We start from the raw sequence: 21,308 nt of genomic DNA on the forward strand, positions 1-21,308 counted from the left end.
ACGAAAAAAAGAAAGAAAACCTCGTCCCGTCTGGGTTGGGTAAATTACCCGTGAATACGGGTGGAGTTTCCAATTTGCCATCCCAAAAATTAACTAGTCGTTTTTTATTTTTGTTTTTCTTAGACGATAGAAGTAGCGGTTTGTAATTGACAATTGTAAATCCTTAAATTTAGATGACAATAAAACCCATGCAACATAGCCGAAAATGTTGGTCACCGACCCAACCCATTTTTCAGCTCAGTTTGGGTTAAGGATGGCGAGAGGCGATTAGAAGAGGGTCATCTGTGGACTTGACTTTATGACCCGGTCCATTTATTTATTTATTATTTTTTTTTCTAATTTTCTAATCTAAAATTCCAAACCTACTCGCTCTTATGATTTTCACTTCGAACAAAAAACACACACACGGAAGCCACCGCCACAACCCCCCGAAGCCCGAGCTGCACGTCGCCGTCGAGCCCATCCCCGCCAAGACGCTATCAGCCGCCGGTTCCGTAGTTTCCGACGCACCCAACCTCGCAGCCCACGTCCTAGCCAGCCTCCCACTCCTTAATCTCCGGTCCGCCGTTCTTGGTTCACCGCCGGCGTCGTGGTTTCCCGTCGTTCCTTTCCGTCCGTGGTGCGCTGGATCCTTTCCAATGCTGAAATTCTTCAATTATTCTGATTGATTGCCTGGATCGTCCAATGCTTCCGCATATGGTATTCAGTTTGCATGTGTCCAATTTCTTCACATTTTAGCTTGTGGATATGCAGTGAACGCGCTTTATTAATGATCGGGAAAAATGTTTTAGGTTTAGTTTTTCAATTTTTCCTGCAATCGCACTGGATATGGGTGGTGCATTCAGTAACATTCGGTTGACTCAGATATATTTTGTTGTTGTTTGTTTCTTTTGTGGTGTTTGCTAATTTTTGTTTGTCAAGTTGAAATTTTCTTTTGGAAAGATTGAGTAGGAGGAAGAGGTTTGGGGCTAAGTGTTATAAGATATTCTAGCTTGTAAAGGAATTTACGCAGTTGTTAGCCTTGATTTTCTGACTGAGATTTTCTGCTTTATATCTTTTCTTTGAGTGTTTAGTTGGTTACAGTTTGCATACTCTGTTGTTCTAATTTTTCTATTGCTAAGTGCCATTGTTATATGAAAAATTATCTGGAATGAGGCATCTGGTTGTGGACTTTAAATGATATTGAAGTTGAACTCGTGATTCAGTGGTTATTCAGAGGCCATGAATTTGGGATGGATTGTGCTGAAAGCTTCTCTTTGACTGTTTTTCCATCATTTCTTCAGAGGAATGTACATGGAAAAAATATGGAGAGTTTCTTATGGTTTGTCAGAGTCACATATGTTTCTCATAGAAGGTCTTTACAAACCCTAGTAAGGAGAGCGGATCAGATGGGGGATAGTCTAATGGCTAGAGATTAGGGGAGACCTAGGGACCATAGGTTTAGATGCTGATGGTTTAGATATAAATATGGTGTATTACATGTTATAATGTCCTTCCTGGTGGGGAAGGTTCAATTTTCCTTCTTGTGTGTTTCTCTTATAGTATTCCTATTTGTCTTGTTTTTACTAAAACTGAAGTAGTGTGTAGTGGTGACTGTTGGATGGAACTAAGTGACATGTAAAAGACAGAATATTCAGATATGATAACAAAATTAACCCGTGCTTCAATCTTACTTTCAAAGTCCTCCTTTTCAGATTGAATTATCTTTCATGCTTGAATGCTTCTGTGTTCAAGAGTGCTGGTGATATTCCCTCTTACTACAATATTGATGATAAAGTGGATAGTTCTGGAATGGAGATGAGCTGCCAAGAAAATGTTGGTGGTAGTGATATTCCTGCATGTTCTACAGCAGGGAATATTTCACATCAAGACCAGCGTTTCAGTAGCTATGTGCAGCAGCCTGCTTTTGTGAGTGGATGGATGTATGTGAATGAACAAGGGCAAATGTGTGGTCCATATATTCAGGAGCAACTATATGAGGGTTTAACTACTGGTTTCTTGCCATTTGAGCTTCCTGTCTATCCTATGATTAATGGCACAATAATGAACCCTGTGCCACTGAATTACTTCAAGCAGTTTCCTGACCATGTCTCTACTGGGTTTGCATATCTGAATTTGGGTTTCTCTGGCTCAAGGGTTCATACAAATGGTCCCTTGTCATCTATGGATATGGCAATATATGGGCAGAATCAATCTTTTGACAATGCTGCTCCTTTGGCTGTTAACTCTGGCTCGCAGTCAGTTCCGCATTCACATGGCAATTACTGCAGTAATGAACCTAACCACCAATTTTCAAAGTCAGAGTTGTTCAACAGTATGATATCTTCTCAGATGGTAGTGCATATCTGTGGGGTTTTGTCAAATTTAAGTCTGTTTGAATTACTAGTTTGTCTTTTTGATGGGTGTTTTATTTCTTTTTCAGTTAGGTGAAGAACGTTGTTGGCTTTATGAGGATGAAAAGGGCATGAAACACGGTCCACATTCTATTTCAGAATTGATTTCCTGGCACCATCATGGATATCTTCAAGACTCGTCAATGGTAAGATTCTAATATTTATTTTCTGAAACAATTTTATGAGCCGTATTCTTTGTTTAGGAAACGATTAATTATGTTTTACTACCGGGGTTCATGATTATCCTTTAGGTGCATCAAGATATTTTTTTCCCTCTTTTTATTGTTATTGTTAGTTTGGAAGGTTGCAATTAGATTGTTGTTAATTCCTTGTAATCTATTCTTTTAACCTAAAATACAATTTTTATACCTGAAATGACCATTTTTGAATTGGATCCTTGATAATCATTTTGTTTTGATGATTGATCAGAAGTTGAAATTTGTCAGAAACTTGATGTAATTTGCTAGCTCGTATAAAAATATAATGTGATTGGTATGGTCAACCACTAGTTCTCATCCACATTAGCGTGTATTCCCAACTTAGCTCTTCCTGTCCAGTTTTTTTTTTTTCCTCTCATGTAAAACTGGATTTAATTGAAAGTTTCCTGGACTGCCGTGTAGCCTGTATATTTTTGTATGATTGAGTTTTGAAGTATGCCAAATTTCAAGGAAATTGTTATTTAACCTCCTCTTGACATTGAAGTGTGTAGTATCAGTATAGATTATTGTTCTTTTATATATATATCACACACACACAAAAGAAAGTATATGTTACAAACCTATGATGTGGTATTTATATTTAGGAAAAAATAAAATATTAAACAAAGTTGTTGGAATATTACTTTGTTGCTTTGGTTACCTGTGTTCTGTCCAGAGAAGGTAATGTTATTCTAGCAAAGCCTTTTCATGATTTTTTTATGTTAATTTACAGATATCTCATTTTGGCAATAAGTATGGTTCCTTTCTGCTAGTTGCTGCTGTAAATGCTCTGAAAGGGGATACATCTGGAACCATTTGTAGATCAGGTTCCAAAAACAATGAGCTTGGTGGTACGGTAAACTTAATCTGTGAAATATCTGAGGACATTTCTTCCCAATTGCACTTGGGTGTCATGAAAGCTGCCCGCAGAGTTGTGCTCGATGGGGTTATAAGTGATATTATTGCAGAATTTTTTACTGAAAAGAAACACAAGAGGCAGAAGCTTGATTCAACTAACCTGGCTTCTGAGACCTCTGTGGTTGACAGCAAAAGGGTGATGTTTTTTTTTCTATACATGTAGTGTTGTTCAAATTATATGCAGCATTATTAAGTTGTTGAATTTTTGCATTAACAGTCAAATGTTGCTGTGGAGATTAGTAAAGATACTGCTGTTCCGAGTGAGCATGCATCTTCCCATATTGCAGATGATCAGACTTGTCTTGAAATTTCTAGACCATCTTCAACAAGTATTAAATCGGTTGGAAGTGTTGAGAACTTTTGGTGGTCTTATGCTGTTGTACGTAAAGTACTTGTTGATTATTGCATGCAAGTCACGTGGAATGCTGTATTTTTTGACCCTCTAGCAGAGTACTTATGTTCCTGGAGGAAAAAGAAACTTTGGTCTCATCCTAATCTTCAAATATTTGTTAATGGTTATGGAGAATATGATGGAAAAACTAAATCTGAAGCCGTGAGTATCTTTTGCTTTTTTTTTTTTTTTTGCTTCAGTTGTCCCCATAATGATCATATAATTGTTCTGCAGTTGCTTGGGACAGGTTGTTCTAAATACCCTACCGATGGCTGTAATCAGTTTGGAGTGCTGACAACAGGAACAGATTCTCATTCTAAGTTACCTTCTTTATCTTCTAATGTACCCAAAGATGGAAATTTAATGGAAGGTCAAAGAGTTTCATGCACTTATAGTAACTCCAAAAATTTGACATGCATTATTGAAAGTGTGGAGAATGAGCTTCACTTCTCTTCAAAGGTGTCTTTAGCTGAATACTTTCGAAGTTTTGTTGAAAAGGAAGTGAACAAAATAATTCATTCCCCTCATGAAGACAAATTGAGTAAGGTAATGTGATTAGAAGTGTGCTTGTTATTTTTATCTTTCTTTGCTATATTATATTGAAGAATCCTTTAATTATTGTAGGTTGCTGTTAGTGTCTCTGGTTTCTCAGAACTACACACTGGTGAAACTCCTATGAAGGAAATTCTAAATGACAAGTTAGTAGCTACTGTTAAGGCTGAAGATTCAGTTTGTGAGCCTTCATTAGCAAATCATATGTCTAATGTATTCTCGAATGCATTTGAGGAGTTGTATGGAGGTGTAGAAGTAGTTGATGAAGGGGAAATTGGTGAACTTCCACCTGGATTTGAAGAGAACTTGCACACAATTTTCCCACCACCGAATTTGAAGATTCGACCTTCAAGGGTAGCTGAATGTAATCCTAAGATTACAGAATATGTTGCAACTGCACTGTGCCGACAAAAGTTGCATAATGAAGTCCTAGAAGAGTGGAAATCCGCTTTTTTTTATCCTACATTGAATCAAGCTTTTATGTCTAATAAGAAACGCAGTCATTCTGGTATTCATGAGGTTAGAGCTTCTCTCATTCTTATTAATGAGAGCTTAAATATGTTTATAGGGTTGTCTGCTTGTTATTACTTACAATAACTTAGATATGTTTTTGCTACCTGCCTTTGGTTTCTGGTTTAGTTTCATCTCATGTTGTGCCTGAGTTGATTTATTTATCTTTTTAATGTTTGTAATCCTTTAGAAAGGAAAAGCAAAGAAAGCAAGGAAGGAACCTTTAAATGATGCTACTTCTGGACTGGGAAAGATGAAAGAAGGAGCAAAAGGTTCTTCTGGAGTTCCTCTAGTTAATGGAAAGTATACATACCACCGCAAGAAACTGTCACACAAAGAGTTGTGTTCCTCTCAATCTGCTTCAGTGGATGATTCTAGGCCAGGAAAGCAGAATGTGTGTAAGTTAAGGAATTATGTTTTGGGAGATCTGAATGAAACTGCAAAAGTCAAAATAGCTGCTAAGCATGGAAAGGCTAGTGTGGTTAAAGGGAAGAAAGATAAATCTAATAAGAGCAGGTCATCTATCATTGTCAATGGTAGCACAGATGGTGATCGATTGTCCTTGAAGAATAAAACTAGTTCGAAAGCATTGAAACTTTCACGTACCGGTCAAACTATATAACTTTGCTTGTTAATTTGGTGATATGGTTTTTATAAGTATGAATTTGTTTAAGATTAACCCATGTGGCTTTTCTTTATTCAGATGGTGTTGTGGATGCCGTAAAATCTAATGAAAGGAGGCTTTCTGCGTCAACAAATAATAGTGTTGGAATGAAGAAGGTGGTTAAAAGCAATACTGAGGATGTCCTAAAATCAAATGAAAAGAAGCTTTCAGCATCAACAAATAATAGTGTTTCCATGAAGAAGGTGGCTAAAAGCAATTGCAGTGATGGCACCATTAAGGGGAAGACTGCTGGTCATTGCTCCAAACAGAGACCAAGTGGTGGGTATATGGAAAAAATATGTTTATCAGCTTTGTGCTCCTTAATGAAGATTATCTGCATCGGATCACTGTATATGTATGTTTACTGTTTCTGCAAGATTCAGATGTATTTTAATTGTTGCCTATTCCTGTTTGCAGCAAATAAAATGTCGAAACAAAAAAGGAAACATTCAACAGATGGTATGCCATCCTTACATCCTGCCAAGTCTTTGAAAATTTCAAACGATGGTGCAAAGCATGGAGCAAGCAAACATGCTACTGTTGCAAGGAGGAATTCTGCCAAATCCAAGCCATTGAATGTATCTCCTAGATCTGATGGATGTGCTAGGACTTCCATTGATGGGTGGGAATGGCATAGATGGTCTCAAAGTGCTACTCCTGCATATAGAGCACGTGTCAGGGGAATTGCCTGTATACAAAACAAGTGCATAGATTCAGATAATAATTTATTGCAGCTATCAAATAATAAGGGTCTTTCTGCAAGAACAAATAGGATGAAATTGCGCAACCTTCTTGCTGCTGCTGAGGGTGCAGATCTTCTGAAAGTGCCTCAATTGAAGGTGATGAAAATGAATGTGTTTTTATGGAATTCTTATCTGAAGCTTTGTGATACATGAAGTTTTACGGTCCATTTTGCACTGTTCAGGCAAGGAAAAAACGATTACGTTTTCAAAGGAGCAAGATACATGACTGGGGTCTTGTTGCAATGGAGCCAATAGAGGCAGAGGACTTCGTGATTGAATATGTTGGAGAACTAATTCGTCCTCGGGTATAATATATTTAAAGTTGCAATGATGATATGCGAAGGCTTACTTTTATCTCTGTGACTGTCGGTTTTTGCAAAGTGCATTTGAATTACATTTGACATGGATAAATATATTATAATGCTCTTTCTTTATACTGTTTCCACTTTCTTTATAAATAATGATTTCATTTCAAATAAATTCTTATATTCTGGGTGTAATATATATCCTTTTTTTTCTTATTAATGAGAGTGCTTATCCAAAAAATTATTCTGGCTACAAATGTTTCTCACTGTTTATCCAATGGTGATTTCCTTTAGAATATTAAATAATTGAAGAGTTACTGATGACCATAAACTTAAGTGCTATCCTTTCTCATTTCATATTTGTGCAAAAGCTATGCTGATTTAGTCAGTATCAATTTTGCTCAATCAATCAATTTGCTGATATAATTCGTATATTCTCCACAGATATCTGATATCCGTGAACGTCAGTATGAGAAGATGGGAATTGGAAGCAGTTACCTTTTTAGACTTGATGATGGTTATGTGGTTAGTACTTCATAGTCATACTGTGGCCCTTTTTTTAGTTAATTTTCATTCTTTTTTGGCTTCTCTAGGATAATTATGGTATAATTGGATCACATGAATTAGATATTATCTTTCTCTTGATTTGAATATTATTGTTATACCAATTATTTGCTATTCAAACATCATAAAATTCATGCTAGACTGTAGCCTGGGGTTTGACCTTAAGGATAAAAGTTTTCGGGCTTTAAAAGTTGACAAGGATTTAGGCTGACCTGATCATGTGCCAAATGTGATCAGACATCGGGAGAGAAGTTGAAGAGGATTGACTCTGCTACCAGGGTGTTGACTTCAATAATTTTAAAATGGAAAAAAGAGATATATTCTAATAGATGGGATAGTGGGGTTGTTAATTTAGGAGGTAGTTGTGGCTATTTTAATCTCAACATGGTAGAATCACAAAGGCATTGCCGCCACTTAACTTTGAGAATTGAAGTTCTAATGTTATGGCATACACCCTCAAACATATTTCATTTCCTAAGGTAATCAAAACACATGATGACTAGTCAATATAAGTAGTTAAGGAAGGCCATGTTATGTCATATATGTAGCTTTGCATCACTCCAAATTGGTTCTCTAAATGAGCATATCCTGAAAATTTTGAAACTAGTGATAGCCATTGAAATGATGGATTTGTTTTACCAATTTGAGCTTGTAGGTTGATGCTACAAAGAGAGGTGGGATTGCAAGATTTATTAACCATTCTTGTGAGGTACTTCGTGTAGTATTATGATACTATGCAAATATGAGTATACTACCCTCTTTTTTATCTCCCCTCCCCCCAAATATTGATTTCACATCCGTCCTTTTTTGAATGGAAATGTTGCAGCCCAATTGCTATACAAAGGTCATCTCTTTCGAGGGTCAAAAGAAGATTTTCATATATTCAAAACGGCATATTGCTGCTGGTGAAGAGATTACTTATAATTATAAGTTCCCGTTGGAGGATAAAAAGATTCCCTGCAACTGTGGTTCCAGAAAGTAAGTTTAGGAGACCCCATCCCGTTGAACATATATTGATACTTAATCCATATAGTTCATTCTTTCTTTTTGTTGTCATATAACTTTATAAATTCATCAATTTTATTTTAAACTGATGTCTGGATACAATCAGTATTGTTCCAGAACTTTTAGGGCAAAAGTGAAGTTGGGAAACTGCCATTTTTATTTTTTCTTTCTGCTATTGGAGATATGTGCACATCATAACAATTAATATACTTTTTATTCAGGTGTCGTGGATCACTTAATTAGTCAGGGATTGAGTCTTTAATTCTGGTATGCATTTACTGCTGATCGTCTCTTTTGTTGTTTTAATGCTTCACTCTAGCACTGGCTCACTTTTATGTGTCAGTTAAACTTTCATTGCATATTATGCATTCTTCTGTGCAAATGTTGACTGTTTTCTTCTTTTTGTTAATTAGTTAGATGATGGGGATAATGATAATGATATATTGAGGGGTTCTGAAGCTTTGTTGCATTAAATTTTTCTTTTCAACTCTTATTTTATTTGTGTGCGTTTTTGGTATAGGTGGATCCTTATCTTCCTGAGTCATTGTAATTCTTTCTCTTCATTGTAGCAATTATAACCTTCCCTTTTTATGGACAGTTAACCATTTCATTTCCAAAGTTTCTGTCCTCCTATCCATTTAAGCATTCAACTCTCTAAACTTGTATGTACTTCATTTGATTAAAGTTATGGAAAAGAGTCTTGTATATCATACCTTAATTGTGATCTTCTGGTCGGCACAGCTGATAAGAGAAAAACTATTTTGCTTTGATACAAATACCTTATTCTGCTTGTTATCTTATTAAAGTTGTCTTCTTTGTAGGATCATGCTCCCATTGGATATCATTATGAAGATTTGAAGACTCTGCTAGCTTTATATTTCCTCAGACATCAACTTGGATGAGTTGCATTGCAAGAGTACCTGTTTATGAGCATATCTTGTACGTTTTCAATTTTGAAAAGTAATTTTGTGTTCATGGAGGTTACTTTTATGGATGTCTTATTTTATGTTACTTGATATGTTTACCTATTAATAGAATTTATTATTATTATTATTATTATTATTATTATTATTATTATTATTATTATTATTATTATTATTATTATTATTATTATCTGCAATCTGTACCTTAATATTTACAATTGGGTTTGTGTTTTAGTCATCCCATTCTCAGGGTTTGTGCAGCTTTTTATTGATTTCCTATAGATATTGAATAATTGAATCCTTTTGGTAATGTCCGAGCTTGTCTGTGCTATAATAATACTTGATTGTTTAAACAAGTAGTGGATGGATTGGTGCTGATGGGTTTGGTAGTATACATGAGATCATAATGTTAGAGCTCCTTGCCAGTTGCCACAATGCCACTAATGATTGTTTATGAAAACTAATCTAGTTTCAACTACCAATTAGTGTAATAATTTACTTTTCATAATACAGGTTGTCTGATTTAGAATTTGCTGCATGGCTTTACCTATCAATTGTGATAGCTTTGTTCTCTTCTCATTTGCGAACTTTGTATATTGTTGATGACGATTATGATGATGATGATGACTGAAAATAAAATAAAGACATCTGTCAACTGCATCTGTTCTGGGTTATTGATTTGAGTATTATGATTTTTCAGGCTATGGATCACCATCATTGATGATAGGCCAATGGTGATTGGTATACAATTTGGGTCGCCTCCTTGTTCGGTGATGAAATAACTCGCGTGCACTCTTGTAGACTTTTTGTGGCAGTTGAGTTTCTCCTCTTAGAAGCTGTAAATAATTCTTTCCTTGTTTATATGATATAGTGAAAAGATTCCTAATTCTTTTAACGAGGAAAAAGCTTTGGAAATATGAGTAGTGCATGTTACTGAAAATGACAACTCCCTCGTTCACTCCTTAATTCTCTCTCTTTTCCCACCCTTTAATTTCTATAACAAAGATTCGTTGGAATTGTGTTGGTGGCTACGTCTCAATAACTGGCACAATTGATGTATCCTCTGACCAATAATAATGGTATTGCAATTACTTATACAAATGGATTGTACATTGTTAGGTTTTGATATCAACCCTTTTGAACTTATTGAATATATTCATTTTCTAGAATTTCTTGAGCTGCATGATCAATTTATAACATTTTTACTTGGTGAGAATGTGAGATTGCATACATATATTAAACAAAACTAGCAATGGGTTTTTGGATCTCCCATTTAAGAAGAGGGGGAGTTGAAAATGTCCTAAAAATAGGCAAATGGGAAAGATTTTATTGAAATAAATGAATCTTTAGTTCTATTTGAAAAACTGCCATTTCTGACGATAGATTCTCAGGTATATATACTAATTGTGTTTTGGGCCAAAAATTGTAGTATTAGTTTTTCATGTCACTGTAATATCCACTCTACAAATAAGAAACTATTACTAGTGTCTACTTGAAATTTAAATCTTAATTATACCCTACTTTTTGGTACATTTATTTCCCATGTTCAAAATTAAGAGGTGGCTTACATTTGAGGAAGAAATATGTATAGTAGTACTAATCCATGTACAATGGTTAAATTGGCGGTGGGAAAAGACGCCTCTTGTGGGAAGCTTGATGAGTGATGATGTATCCTTTCAAGTACAAGAATATGTTGATGTTATTGGAGCCTCTTCTGTGATATTTATTATACTTCCCTCCTTTTTTTCAATTCCTATGGTTGCAGTTGCAGGAGTAGCTCAAGTAGGAAAAAACCTTGTTAGTTTTGCCGAGTTGGATTGTGCCTACTGGTACGTTTCTCTTTTCCGTCCCTTGTTATGCATTTTTTGTTTATCAATTGATCCCTCAACCCACAGCTCCTCAGGAAATAAGGTGACCAATATCATCAACCTAAGGTAAAATGCAAAGTAAAATGTTTGAAAGGTTCCACTTTATATACACGTCAGATTTGAAACCATAAATGTAATTCCATTTGAGTTGCTCGTAGTAATTGATATGATACGAGAGTAATGGTTATAATTAGAGAGGCCAACAAAATTTGGTTCGTATAACTAGAAACGAATTTTAGGATTATAAGTAACTAAAAGGTTACACGATCGCACAAAGTAATGTGACTAATCTCTTCTTGACCATTCATGTAAGATTCAACGCTTCAGATTTCATCCTTTGATTCTCATTATAAACCCTAAACCAAAATAAAATTTATATTAATTTTTAAAATATTTATTAAATTTTTATAAAAAAGGGTACCCATTGCACAGATTTACAGCTAATTTATCTTTAAAATGGGGTATGTTCTTGAACTTCTACTCTTAAGTTCTCAAACGTGGCAACCGGCAAGATCTATTATTTGTGTATGATGTCTCGTGGTTTAAGCAATTAACTCCGCCTGTGTTCTTATATTAACCTTACACAGCCGGTTCCCAGCCCGGACAAAGGAGGAGGATTGCAAGTTTCAAGCTTTCCAAAATGTAAGTTTTTCAACCAATTTTGGCTGCGATTTCACTTCACAGCCCATGTAGTTGAAATATTTACACTTTCCTCTTCTAAGGAATGCTATTTCTACAACTGGGTGGGTTTGACCACCCAACGTAACAACTCAAATTTTATTATGATAGATTTGACTATTCCGGTAGTTCATTATTTTATTAAAAAAATATGTGAAATAATATACACTACATAAATGCATGCTGGTTGACTTGAGGGTTAATAATTTAGTTGTGTGTGTTCGTGTGGTATTTTTATTAATTCAAACCACTTTTATTAAAAACCTTTCTACTAGCCACTAAAATTTGAAACATGTTTGAGGCATAGGATTGTATGTTAGTATCTCCACTAGTGACATTAAATTCGAAGAATATAATTAAAGCATATTTGAAACATTATGGATAATTTTCTTTTTTAAAAATACATATTAAGAATGATTTTGAAACTTGTATTTTACATGAACAAAATTTCAAGAAAAACACCATATCATGCACCTCTATTTTACATTGATTTGAAATTGATAAATTTAGTTAATATTTAAATTTTAGTTGATCAAGTTTAGTTTAATTTAAATCAAATTGGATCCAGATATCATTATCTTGTTCATACAAAGTTTACTTTGGATCAGTTATCCTCTACCCATTGAGGTGTCCTACAAACCAACGGGGGAGTTGTCACTCTCTCTTAACAATAGATTTATAATAATACAAAAAATTCAGCCATCGTATAAGAAATAAGAATAGATATTTGATGCTTGTAAAAAAAGTAACTATGTCAATATAAAATTATTTGATTATTCTATCATGACAAATTTAATTATTTTGTTATGAAACGTTTAATTATTTTGTTTGAAAAAATGTGTAAAACAAATGTATAAATATAGATAAATACATCAGAACTGATTTAATGACTATTTTTATGTTCATAGAACATTTTTCTGATTTAGTGAAGTATAATATATATATATATATATGGGCGTCTATGATAGGATCCGCTATACTACATGCTTCTGATATCTGCTCCTCTATATCGTCGAAATGATCAGATACGATCTGTAAAATTCGGATTGGTATTAGATCGATCCATAAATTAGGCAGATCGAATTCGATTTTATTTAGCATGATCAATTCGTATTAAAAGGAATATGCATTATCTATCGACAGTGTTTCGAAGGAAAGAAAGCATCCGTTGTCAATTTGGCTTCGAAAGAAATGGAAAGATTCTTACCTGCTGAAGTCAAAATCAAATAATGGCTAATACGACAATAGATTTTTATTTTTACTTCACTTTCTTAGTTTGAAATAGAACTTGTATTCTTTCGCGTTTGTTTTTTTCACTTCACTTTATTTCACTTTCTTATTACGGCAAATGTTCAACATCAACTCTCAAAATTTTAGAAGACCTCGATCTAGGTTTTTAAAATATGTGCATCTATATATCTCAGTATCTTGAAATTGTGATCATATTGTGCAGTTAATCTTGAAGGTTAATGTTGGTAAATCTAGAGTAGTCCGTTCTTTGAATGTAACTAGGACATAGGAGATCTTTTCTGGCATTTCTGATTTTCGGTTCACTTGTGATCTTAGTAAGTATCTTGGGATGAATAGAGTGGGATATGGTCGGGTTAGCATAGCTTCTTTTCAGGGAGTTCATCACAAAATTCAAGCCCGCTTAGGCTAGTTGGAAGTACAGACTTCTGAACGAAGCAGGTAGACTTTGTCTCATTATTAAGTCAGTAGCTTCCCCTATTCCTATTTATGATATGCAAGTGTCTTTATTTCTTATTTCGACCGAAATTGATTCTGTTCCGTGCGTATAGAGCCGAGGTATAGCGACTCCTTCTGCCTGCTACTGTGCTCAGGTGGAAGAGGTATATGTCGGCTGAGTTGGAACACCGTGGCGGGAGCACCTGCAAAAAGCACTCCGATGCTCAAGTAAGAATGTGAGTTATGAGAATATGAGAGAAATAAATCAGAGTGAGTTCTGTGACCTGTCCTGTGGGTTGTGTTCTCTGAGCCTTTATAGGCGAGTGGTGTTGGTTTGTTCCGATGTATATGATCGGTGCCGTTATCAGTATCTTTTGGTTATGTAGAGTCGTGATCTATTCTGTTTAGTGGGTTCTGTTATTATAGGCAACAACTAGGAGATAATGTTGACTTAGTTAGGGGTTTATGTTGTAGTCTCTCTGTTTCCGATCTTTGAGCTCGGTTTCGATTTTGGCTTTATCCCCGAGTATAACGGGGTACACGTCATAGCCCCCAAGCTCGGCTGGTGTTATGCAAGGAACGGTAGCCGAGCTTTTGACAGTTCTGCGTTCGATTTTTCTTTTTGCGTGGTTAGTGTTGTTGGGCCTGCTTTTTGCTTGAAAGGATTGTGAAAGGGTTTTGGATGGTTGGTTTTCTTTTGGTGAGCCGTGTCGTCTTTATTGCGCTTTATTACCGTTTGGGTTTCCCACGTTTGTAGTGGGTGTGAATTTAAGTTACCCACTAAAATAGTGGGCTTGCAATAATCGTTTCTTTTGGAACTTACGCTTTGCTGCTTCATCTTCTCATCGTTTTATTTTTGCTATGTCTTCGAAAGGTTAGCATTTCTTCTCTTACTTTTTACTGTTACTGTTTTTGCCTATTCATGGCGGGAGAAAAGTTGAAAGAGAAGCTGAAAGCTGTTGAGGTTAGGGAAGATGATCTCTATCACTGGGTTCATGAGGATGTTAGAACTCGTTCCTCTTCTTTCACTAGTGTCGATTCCCTTTCTGAGTTAAAAGTTTTGGACTTCGTAAAAGGTGGTTCTGGTGTCACCATTGAACTTCTCCTGTGTTCCAGTGATGATAGGGTTTATGAGAGAAGGGGTGATTGGTTGTATTTCTACATGTATACCCCATGCATGGTAGAACTTGGTGTGAAATTTTCATTTTCTCCTTTCGAATGTGATGTCCTTACTCAACTGAATTGTGCACCATTGCAGCTACACCCCAACTCTTGGGCGTTTCTTCGCGCCTTTTAGTGTCTAATGGATTACCTTTCGTTTCCTTGTTTGTTGCCGTTGTTCTTCTCGCTTTTTCAAGCGAAGGGTGTTCGGAAGGGTTTGTGGGTTTGCCTTAGCAGTTTCCCTGGTCGTTCCCTGTTTCTTCTTTATAAATCTTCTTTTAAAAACTTCAAATCTCTTTTTGTTAAAGTTCGATCGGTTGAGTCCGAGTACCCATTTTATTTGGATGATGAACTTAGTGAAAAGTTTTCCCTTTATTGGTGCTCTGAGCCGAGTCAAATCCTTGAGGCTTTTGAGTGGAATGAAGAAGAGGAATTTGTGTTGGATTTTCTGGTTGAGAGTGTTGCTGCTGGGGAGTGTATGTCTATTTCTGATATTCTGCGTTTTTTTTATTCGGGTGATACTGAGGGCTTGAAAACTTATATAGGTAATGGCTTGGTTGTTTGTTGTTTGCATTGTTGTTTGTTGTTTTTCTGATATTGGTGGTTTTTTGTAGGTGGTCGGGTTCCTCTCTTGGATCCTTCGAAGTTGCAGTCCTTTTTGAACAAGAAAAAAGAGAAAGGTGTTGGCGGTTCATTTGATCGAAGGGATGGCGGTGAGCAGGCTTTTTCTTCTGCTGCTCGTCTGGCGTCGTCATTCAAGAGAAAAAGGGATGACACGTCTTTGGAGATCATCTCGGAAGGTGACCAGGAGGTGGTTGGAGGTGGCGGGCTTGCTTTTGATCGACAGAAAAAACTTCATGGCTTCGTTGCAGGATGTAGCTCTCAGTCTCTTTGGAGTGAGCAGTTTAATTTTGCCAAGCTTTATGATAGGGCATCTCAATATCCTGGAGACATGCTTATGACCCGCCGGATTGGTATGGAGGCACTCGGCAAATTCGTTCAGGTTGTTTTACTTTTGTCAGGACTCTTTTTTATTCTTCCTTTGTAATCTTGTTCTTATTTCGGAGAAGTCTTTACAGATTGTTGCTTCTCACTTGATGTGTGTTGGTCGCACCACCGAGCTTATTGGTGCCGAGCAGCAGGGAGCGGTGGATAAAATTGCTGATTTAGAGAAATCGTATAAGGCGAGGATTGCCGAATTGGAGAAGTTAGCAAAAGAGAAGGATGATGCTGCTATTAGTGCTGTTGCTAGGGCGAAGGAGTTTGAGGAAGAGGTAGCTCGCTTGAGGGACCAGATTCGGCTATTGCAGGCTGAGGTGAAGGAAAACGATGTGGCTAAAGGTCGGCTTACATCTCGTGTTCATGAGTTGGAAGAAAATGGGATGGAGATGTTCTCCTATGGCTTTGAACGTGTTGTGAGCCAAATTGCTCTGCTGGCTCCAGAGTTTGATAGGGATCGGCTTGATATGACGAAGATAGTGGTTGGCGGGAAATTAGTTGTAGATGGGGGCTGTAGAGGAGCATGGCAAGAATGCCCCTCTTTCTTAGTTTAAATTTGATGTTTGCTTGTTTTGTATTTTGTTTTGGAACTTATCATCATATACTTGCGGGTGTTGGATATTGTTATTTTGAACTTGTTCACTGGTGCCGACCATTGCTTGGTCGGTTTGTGTTGATATTTATCGTTTTTTGATACTTTGTTTGATATTTTGTTTTTTGCGACTAGGATAGGAGAAAGTTGTGTGAGACTAGATATGATTGATTATAAATTTGAATATTGATAATGAAGTGTATTGTGCGTCGGGCCTCGTTAAAACCCACCTTAGGCAAAAACCCCTTTCTTGGGAAAAAAGGCTCTAAGAGGGAAAAAGAGTACCTTCATTCGCGATTTGTACAAATTTAAGATCGGTACATCTTTAGAGAGGAGATATTCCAGCTTCCTGATATTGGATTGCCTTGTAGTGTTTGTAGTTGATAAGCCCCCAAGTCGAGTACCTTGACCACTCGGAATGGTCCTTCCCAATTAGTTGCAAGCTTTCCATGTGTTGGGGGTCGTCTGGCTTCTTCTGTTTGTCTGAGTACTAGGTCACCTTCTGTGAATGTCCTCAGAAAGACCCTTTTGTTTTGTTTTTTCTCAGCTAGTTGTTTCATAGCTCTTTGTTTGATTGCTGCTATCTCCCTGGTTTCTTCAGTTAGGTCAAGCTCGGCGTTCCTTGTGCTTGAGTTGTGTTGCTCATCATATAGCTCGGTTCTCAATGTTGGGATGCCGACCTCAATAGGAATCAGTGCTTCCAACCCATAGACTAGTTTGAAGGGCGTCTCGCCCGTGGTGGTTTGTATCGTTGTGTTGTAACTCCACAATATTTCTGGAATCAGTTCCGCCCATTCTCCTTTTGCATTATTAAGTTTTTTCTTTATTGCCTGCAATATAACTCGGTTAGCAGCTTCGTCCATTAGTTTGTGGGTGTTCGACCGAGCTAAAATGGTGCTGTATGTTAAAGTTTCTTAGAAGTGAGCCGAGCTTATTGTCTGTAAATTGCCTACCATTATCAGACACTATTTCCCTTGGTATTCCAAATCGGCATATAATGTTTTTCCATATGAATGTTTGTACTTTTTCGGCTGTTATTCTTGCTAATGGTTGTGCTTCTATCCATTTTGAAAAATAATCTATTGCTACTAAAAGAAATTTTACCTGGCCTGGCACTATTGGAAACGGGCCGAGGATGTCGAGCCCCCATCTATGGAATGGCCAGCTTACCTCCATGCTATGCAATACCTCGGCCAGCCTTGCAGATATGGCTGCGTGCTTCTGACAGTTGTCGCATGTTTTGACTTTCGTTATGAATCCCTTTTTATGGTTGGCCAATGATACCCGGTTCGGACGATCTTAGCTACGAGAGCTCGTCCTCCAATGTGGTTTCCACAAACACCTGCATGAATTTCGTCCATCACTTCCTTTGCTTCATCTTTGTTTAGACATCTTAGCAATGGTTTTCCTGCTATGCTTGTGTAAAGACTTGCCTTTCGTCTGAAGTGTTGTGGATTGTGTTTGCCTCTGGGTATGAAGCCTGTATTGATATATTCAATGAAAGGTGTCCTCCAATCATGGAGATGGTTAATGTTCGTCAGAGGAAATAATTCAGTGCTCGGTTTTTTTAATGAGAGTTGTGTTAAGGCCGATGTCTGTGTGTCTGCCCTAGTGGCGGTAAGTTTGGATAATACGTCTGCTCTAACATTTTTTTCTCTATTCACATGCAGTATAACGAACGAATTGAATTTTGAAATGAGATCCTTTGCTATGAGCCAGTATTGCTCTAGCAAAGGATCTTTTACCTGAAATTCTCCTCGGATCTGTTGGACCACCAAGAGGGAGTCACAATGTGCTGTCAAGCTTTGTACTTGGAAGCTCAGGGCGAGCTTGAGTCCTGCAATGAGGGCCTCATACTCGGCCTGGTTGTTGCTTGCTGGGAAATGGAACTGGAGGGCTTGTTCGGATATCACTTTGTCTCCCTCTTTGAGAATTATCCCTGCTCCACTTCCTTCTCGGCTTGATGCCCCATCAACGTGTAGCTCCCATGACTTGCTGTGCTCATCAGGGGTCAGTTCTGAGATGAAGTCAACAAGTATTTGTGATTTTAGGGCCGACCTTGGTTGGAACTGGATATCAAATTTTGAGAGCTCGATAGACCATTTGGTGAGACGTCCGGCCAGTTCTGGTTTTGTCAGTATTTGTCTTAATGGTTGGTTCGTCCTCACTACTATTGTGTGGCTTTGGAAGTATTGTCTTAGTCTTCTTGCTGTGATCACAAGTGCCAAGGCGAGTTGTTCTATCCTCGGATACATCTGTTTCGTTGGTTGCATGACTCTGCTGACGAAGTATACTGGCTGTTGTATTTTTCCTGTTTCGATGACAAGAGCCGAACTTATAGAATAGTTAGAAACAGACAAATATAAGTATAAAGGTTTACCGATTTCTGGTCTTTGCAGTACGGGTGGTGATGATAGGATGGCTTTGAGCTCGGTGAAAGCTTTCTTGCCCTCTTCTGTCCAGTGAAATTTCTTATTCTTTAATATTGTTTGGAAGAAATGGTATGATCGACTTGATACTGCGGGTAGGAACCGAGATAGTGCAGCTACCTTCTCTGCCAATTGTTGTACCTCTTTTATCGTTTTAGGACTTGCCATGTTAACTATTGCCTCACACTTTTCTGGGTTTGCTTCAATTCCTCGTGATGTAAGCATGAAGCCGAGGAACTTCCCCCCTTGTACTCCAAAGGCACATTTCTCTGGGTTGAGTCTCATATTATATGCTCGTATCTGTTCAAATATCTCCTTGAGGTCATCACAGTGTGATATTTTCTGAGTGGTTTTGGCGACCATATCATCTACATAGATTTCCATGTTTCGTCCTATTTGATGATGGAAGACTTTGTCCATCAGGCGTTGGTAAGTTGCACCTGCATTCTTGAGACCAAATGGCATTACTCTATAACAAAAATTTTCATGTTCAGTTATAAATGCTGTCTTACTTTGGTCTTCTGGATGCATGAGTATCTGGTTGTATCTAGAATATGCATCCATAAAACTCAAGCTTTTAAAGCCTGATGCATTGTCTATGAGCTTATCAATGCATGGTAAAGGGTAGGCATCTTTAGGGCATGCCTTGTTTAAATCTGTAAAGTCGACGCACATGCGCCATTTACCTGAGTTTTTCCTTACCATTATCACATTTGAGAGTCATGTGGTGAAGCGGATTTCTCTAATGAAGTTGGCTTGCAAAAGTTTGCTGGTTCCTTCCAGGGCTGCCTTTGATTTCTCTGCTCCTAAATTCCTTTTCTTTTGAGCTATAGGTCGGCTTGCTCTGTTAGTGGCGAGCTTGTGACAGATAACGTCTGGGCTTATACCTGGCATGTCCGCCGGGGTCCAAGCGAATAAATCAGCGTTGGCTTATAATATCTTGATAAGATCCGACCTTTCTTGTCCTTGTAGCGCCTGGTCGATGTATGTTACCTGTTCCGGTTTTTGATGTCAGTTGGATTTTTTGGAGCTCGTCTGCTGGTTGAGGTCTCTCTTGGGTGTCTCCTCGAGGGTCGAGCTCGGCTAGGGACAAAACTTCCTCCATGGTTTGTACTGCTTTGACTTCGTGTTGTTTCTGCCTTGTGTTCGACCTCTTTAGGCTAGAGTTATAGCACTGTCGAGCTTGTTGGCGGTCCGAGTGAATTGTTGCTATTTTGCCGTCTTGTGCCTGAAATTTAACACATAGATGAAAAGTTGATATCACTGCTCTGAACATGTTCAGAGCAGGTCTTCCGAGAATAATATTGTAGGGACTCGTGCAGTCAACTATTAGATATTGTATATCAAGGGTTCTTGACAATGGATCATCTCCCATTGTTGTTTTTAGCCATATATAACCTTTGATTGGTACCCTTTCTCCGGAGAATCCTACTAGTTCTCCGGATGATGGTTGCATGAGTTTTTCAGATAAATTCATTTTTAAAAAGGTAGAATAAAAGAGAACATCCGCACTGCTACCTGGGTCCAAAAGGACTTTTCTTACCAATAGATCGCCTGTTTGGATAGAGATTACCACTGGATCGTCTAAGTGTGGGGCCACCGAGCATATGTCTGCCTTGTTGAAAGTAATCTCTAGGTCGGGTGTATGTTGGCTGCTTGGTGGCGCTGTTCCTTCGATGGCCAGCATAGCTCGGTAGCTCCGCTTCCTTGCCGATGTTGTTTCGCCTCCTCCGGCAAATCCCCCGGATATGCAGTTTATAATCCCTTTGGGTTGGGTGTTGTTTGGCCATTTGTTGGCTTCCATGTTTCCCGAGGCCTGTTGGCATTCCTCCTTGTCCCTATTGCCTTCTTTATGTTTCCTTCCTTCGATGTACTTATCTAGTAGGCCTTGCCGAGCAAGTCTTTCCAATAGGTCCTTGGCTATTACGCACTCATCGGTTGTGTATCTGTATTTCTGGTGGAAGGCCGAGTGCTTGCTTTTGTCTACAAACCTCTGGTCCTGATAGCTCCCCGCTCTCGCTGGTGGTTTTATGATCTTGGCGCTGAGTATTTCTTTGATTATTTTTTCCCTCCTTGTGTTGAACCTGGTGTAGTTGTCGAATTTCAGAGTGAGTTTGAATGGTTTGCCGAGCTCTTTGTTATGAGCCGACCTTGGCATTCGGTCTTCCTCCCTCTTAGGTTTTCTTTCTGTCTTATTGGCCTCACGTAGTTCTTCAATCTCCATCTGTCCAGCTGCTCTCTCCCGGAACTCCTCTAATGTCTTTGGTTTAGTGATTGCAATTGTCTCTCTGAACTTTCCGGGTCGGAGGCCGGCCTTAAGTGCATGTAGGTGGACAGCGGGATCCAGATCGGGTATTTCCATTGTTGCCTCTGCGAATCTGGTCAGGTAGTCTTTCAGACTTTCCTGGGGACCTTGGCGGATGGTGCCGAGATAATCCGATCCGTGGACATATATTCGTGCTGTAACAAAGTAATCAATGAAAGACTTTGCTAGCTCTTCGAAAGAAGAAATTGACCCTGCAGGTAATTTCGAAAACCAAAGCAAAGTAGCTCCGTCAAGGTAAGTTGAGAAAGCTCTGCAAAGCACAGGTTCATTATTAGAGCCGTTAAAAAACATCATAGACTGGAATTTTTTAATATGAGCCCGAGGGTCACCAATCCCCTTATATGGCTCAAGTGAGGAAGGCAGTGTGAAATGCTTTGGCATTTGGTAATTCGTGATTTCTTTAG

At 37.9% G+C, this 21,308-nt stretch overlaps 4 protein-coding genes across 7 annotated transcripts; 2 read left to right on the forward strand and 2 right to left on the reverse strand.

Annotated features, from left to right (window-relative positions):
• The first annotated feature begins 210 nt into the window (after positions 1–210).
• Positions 211–10,266, forward strand: LOC112741823 (histone-lysine N-methyltransferase ATXR7). Of its 4 annotated transcripts, none has more exons than XM_025790939.3 (17): positions 211–699; positions 1,695–2,334; positions 2,423–2,539; positions 3,324–3,644; positions 3,726–4,061; positions 4,134–4,445; positions 4,524–4,970; positions 5,152–5,569; positions 5,665–5,904; positions 6,043–6,464; positions 6,551–6,673; positions 7,118–7,198; positions 7,893–7,946; positions 8,064–8,215; positions 8,464–8,509; positions 9,064–9,181; positions 9,866–10,266. In XM_025790939.3, exons 2-15 carry the CDS (start codon positions 1,792–1,794, stop codon positions 8,483–8,485), a joined length of 3,588 nt encoding a protein of 1,195 aa, XP_025646724.1. In that variant the 5' UTR covers positions 211–699; positions 1,695–1,791; the 3' UTR covers positions 8,486–8,509; positions 9,064–9,181; positions 9,866–10,266. The 4 variants fall into 4 exon arrangements, with proteins under 4 accessions (XP_025646724.1, XP_025646726.1, XP_072070030.1 ...); XM_025790941.3 differs by having other exon boundaries at positions 5,152–5,563; XM_072213929.1 differs by having other exon boundaries at positions 351–699; positions 1,695–2,314; positions 5,152–5,563.
• Positions 9,141–16,263, forward strand: LOC140178533 (uncharacterized). Its single transcript, XM_072215709.1, has 6 exons — positions 9,141–9,181; positions 9,679–9,756; positions 9,866–9,906; positions 10,968–10,994; positions 15,173–15,561; positions 15,638–16,263. Exons 1-6 carry the CDS (start codon positions 9,141–9,143, stop codon positions 16,109–16,111), a joined length of 1,050 nt encoding a protein of 349 aa, XP_072071810.1. The 3' UTR covers positions 16,112–16,263.
• Positions 16,264–16,457: 194 nt separating this feature from the next.
• Positions 16,458–17,012, reverse strand: LOC140178534 (uncharacterized). Its single transcript, XM_072215710.1, has one exon. The coding sequence runs from the start codon at positions 17,010–17,012 to the stop codon at positions 16,458–16,460; it is 555 nt and encodes a 184-aa protein (XP_072071811.1).
• Positions 17,013–19,497: 2,485 nt separating this feature from the next.
• On the reverse strand, positions 19,498–21,285 carry LOC112742403 (uncharacterized). The gene has a single exon (XM_025791643.1). The coding sequence runs from the start codon at positions 21,283–21,285 to the stop codon at positions 19,498–19,500; it is 1,788 nt and encodes a 595-aa protein (XP_025647428.1).
• Between the last annotated feature and the right edge of the window lie 23 nt (positions 21,286–21,308).

The sequence above is a fragment of the Arachis hypogaea genome, chromosome 14 (genome assembly GCF_003086295.3).
Source record: "Arachis hypogaea cultivar Tifrunner chromosome 14, arahy.Tifrunner.gnm2.J5K5, whole genome shotgun sequence".
Classification (NCBI taxonomy): domain Eukaryota; kingdom Viridiplantae; phylum Streptophyta; class Magnoliopsida; order Fabales; family Fabaceae; genus Arachis; species Arachis hypogaea.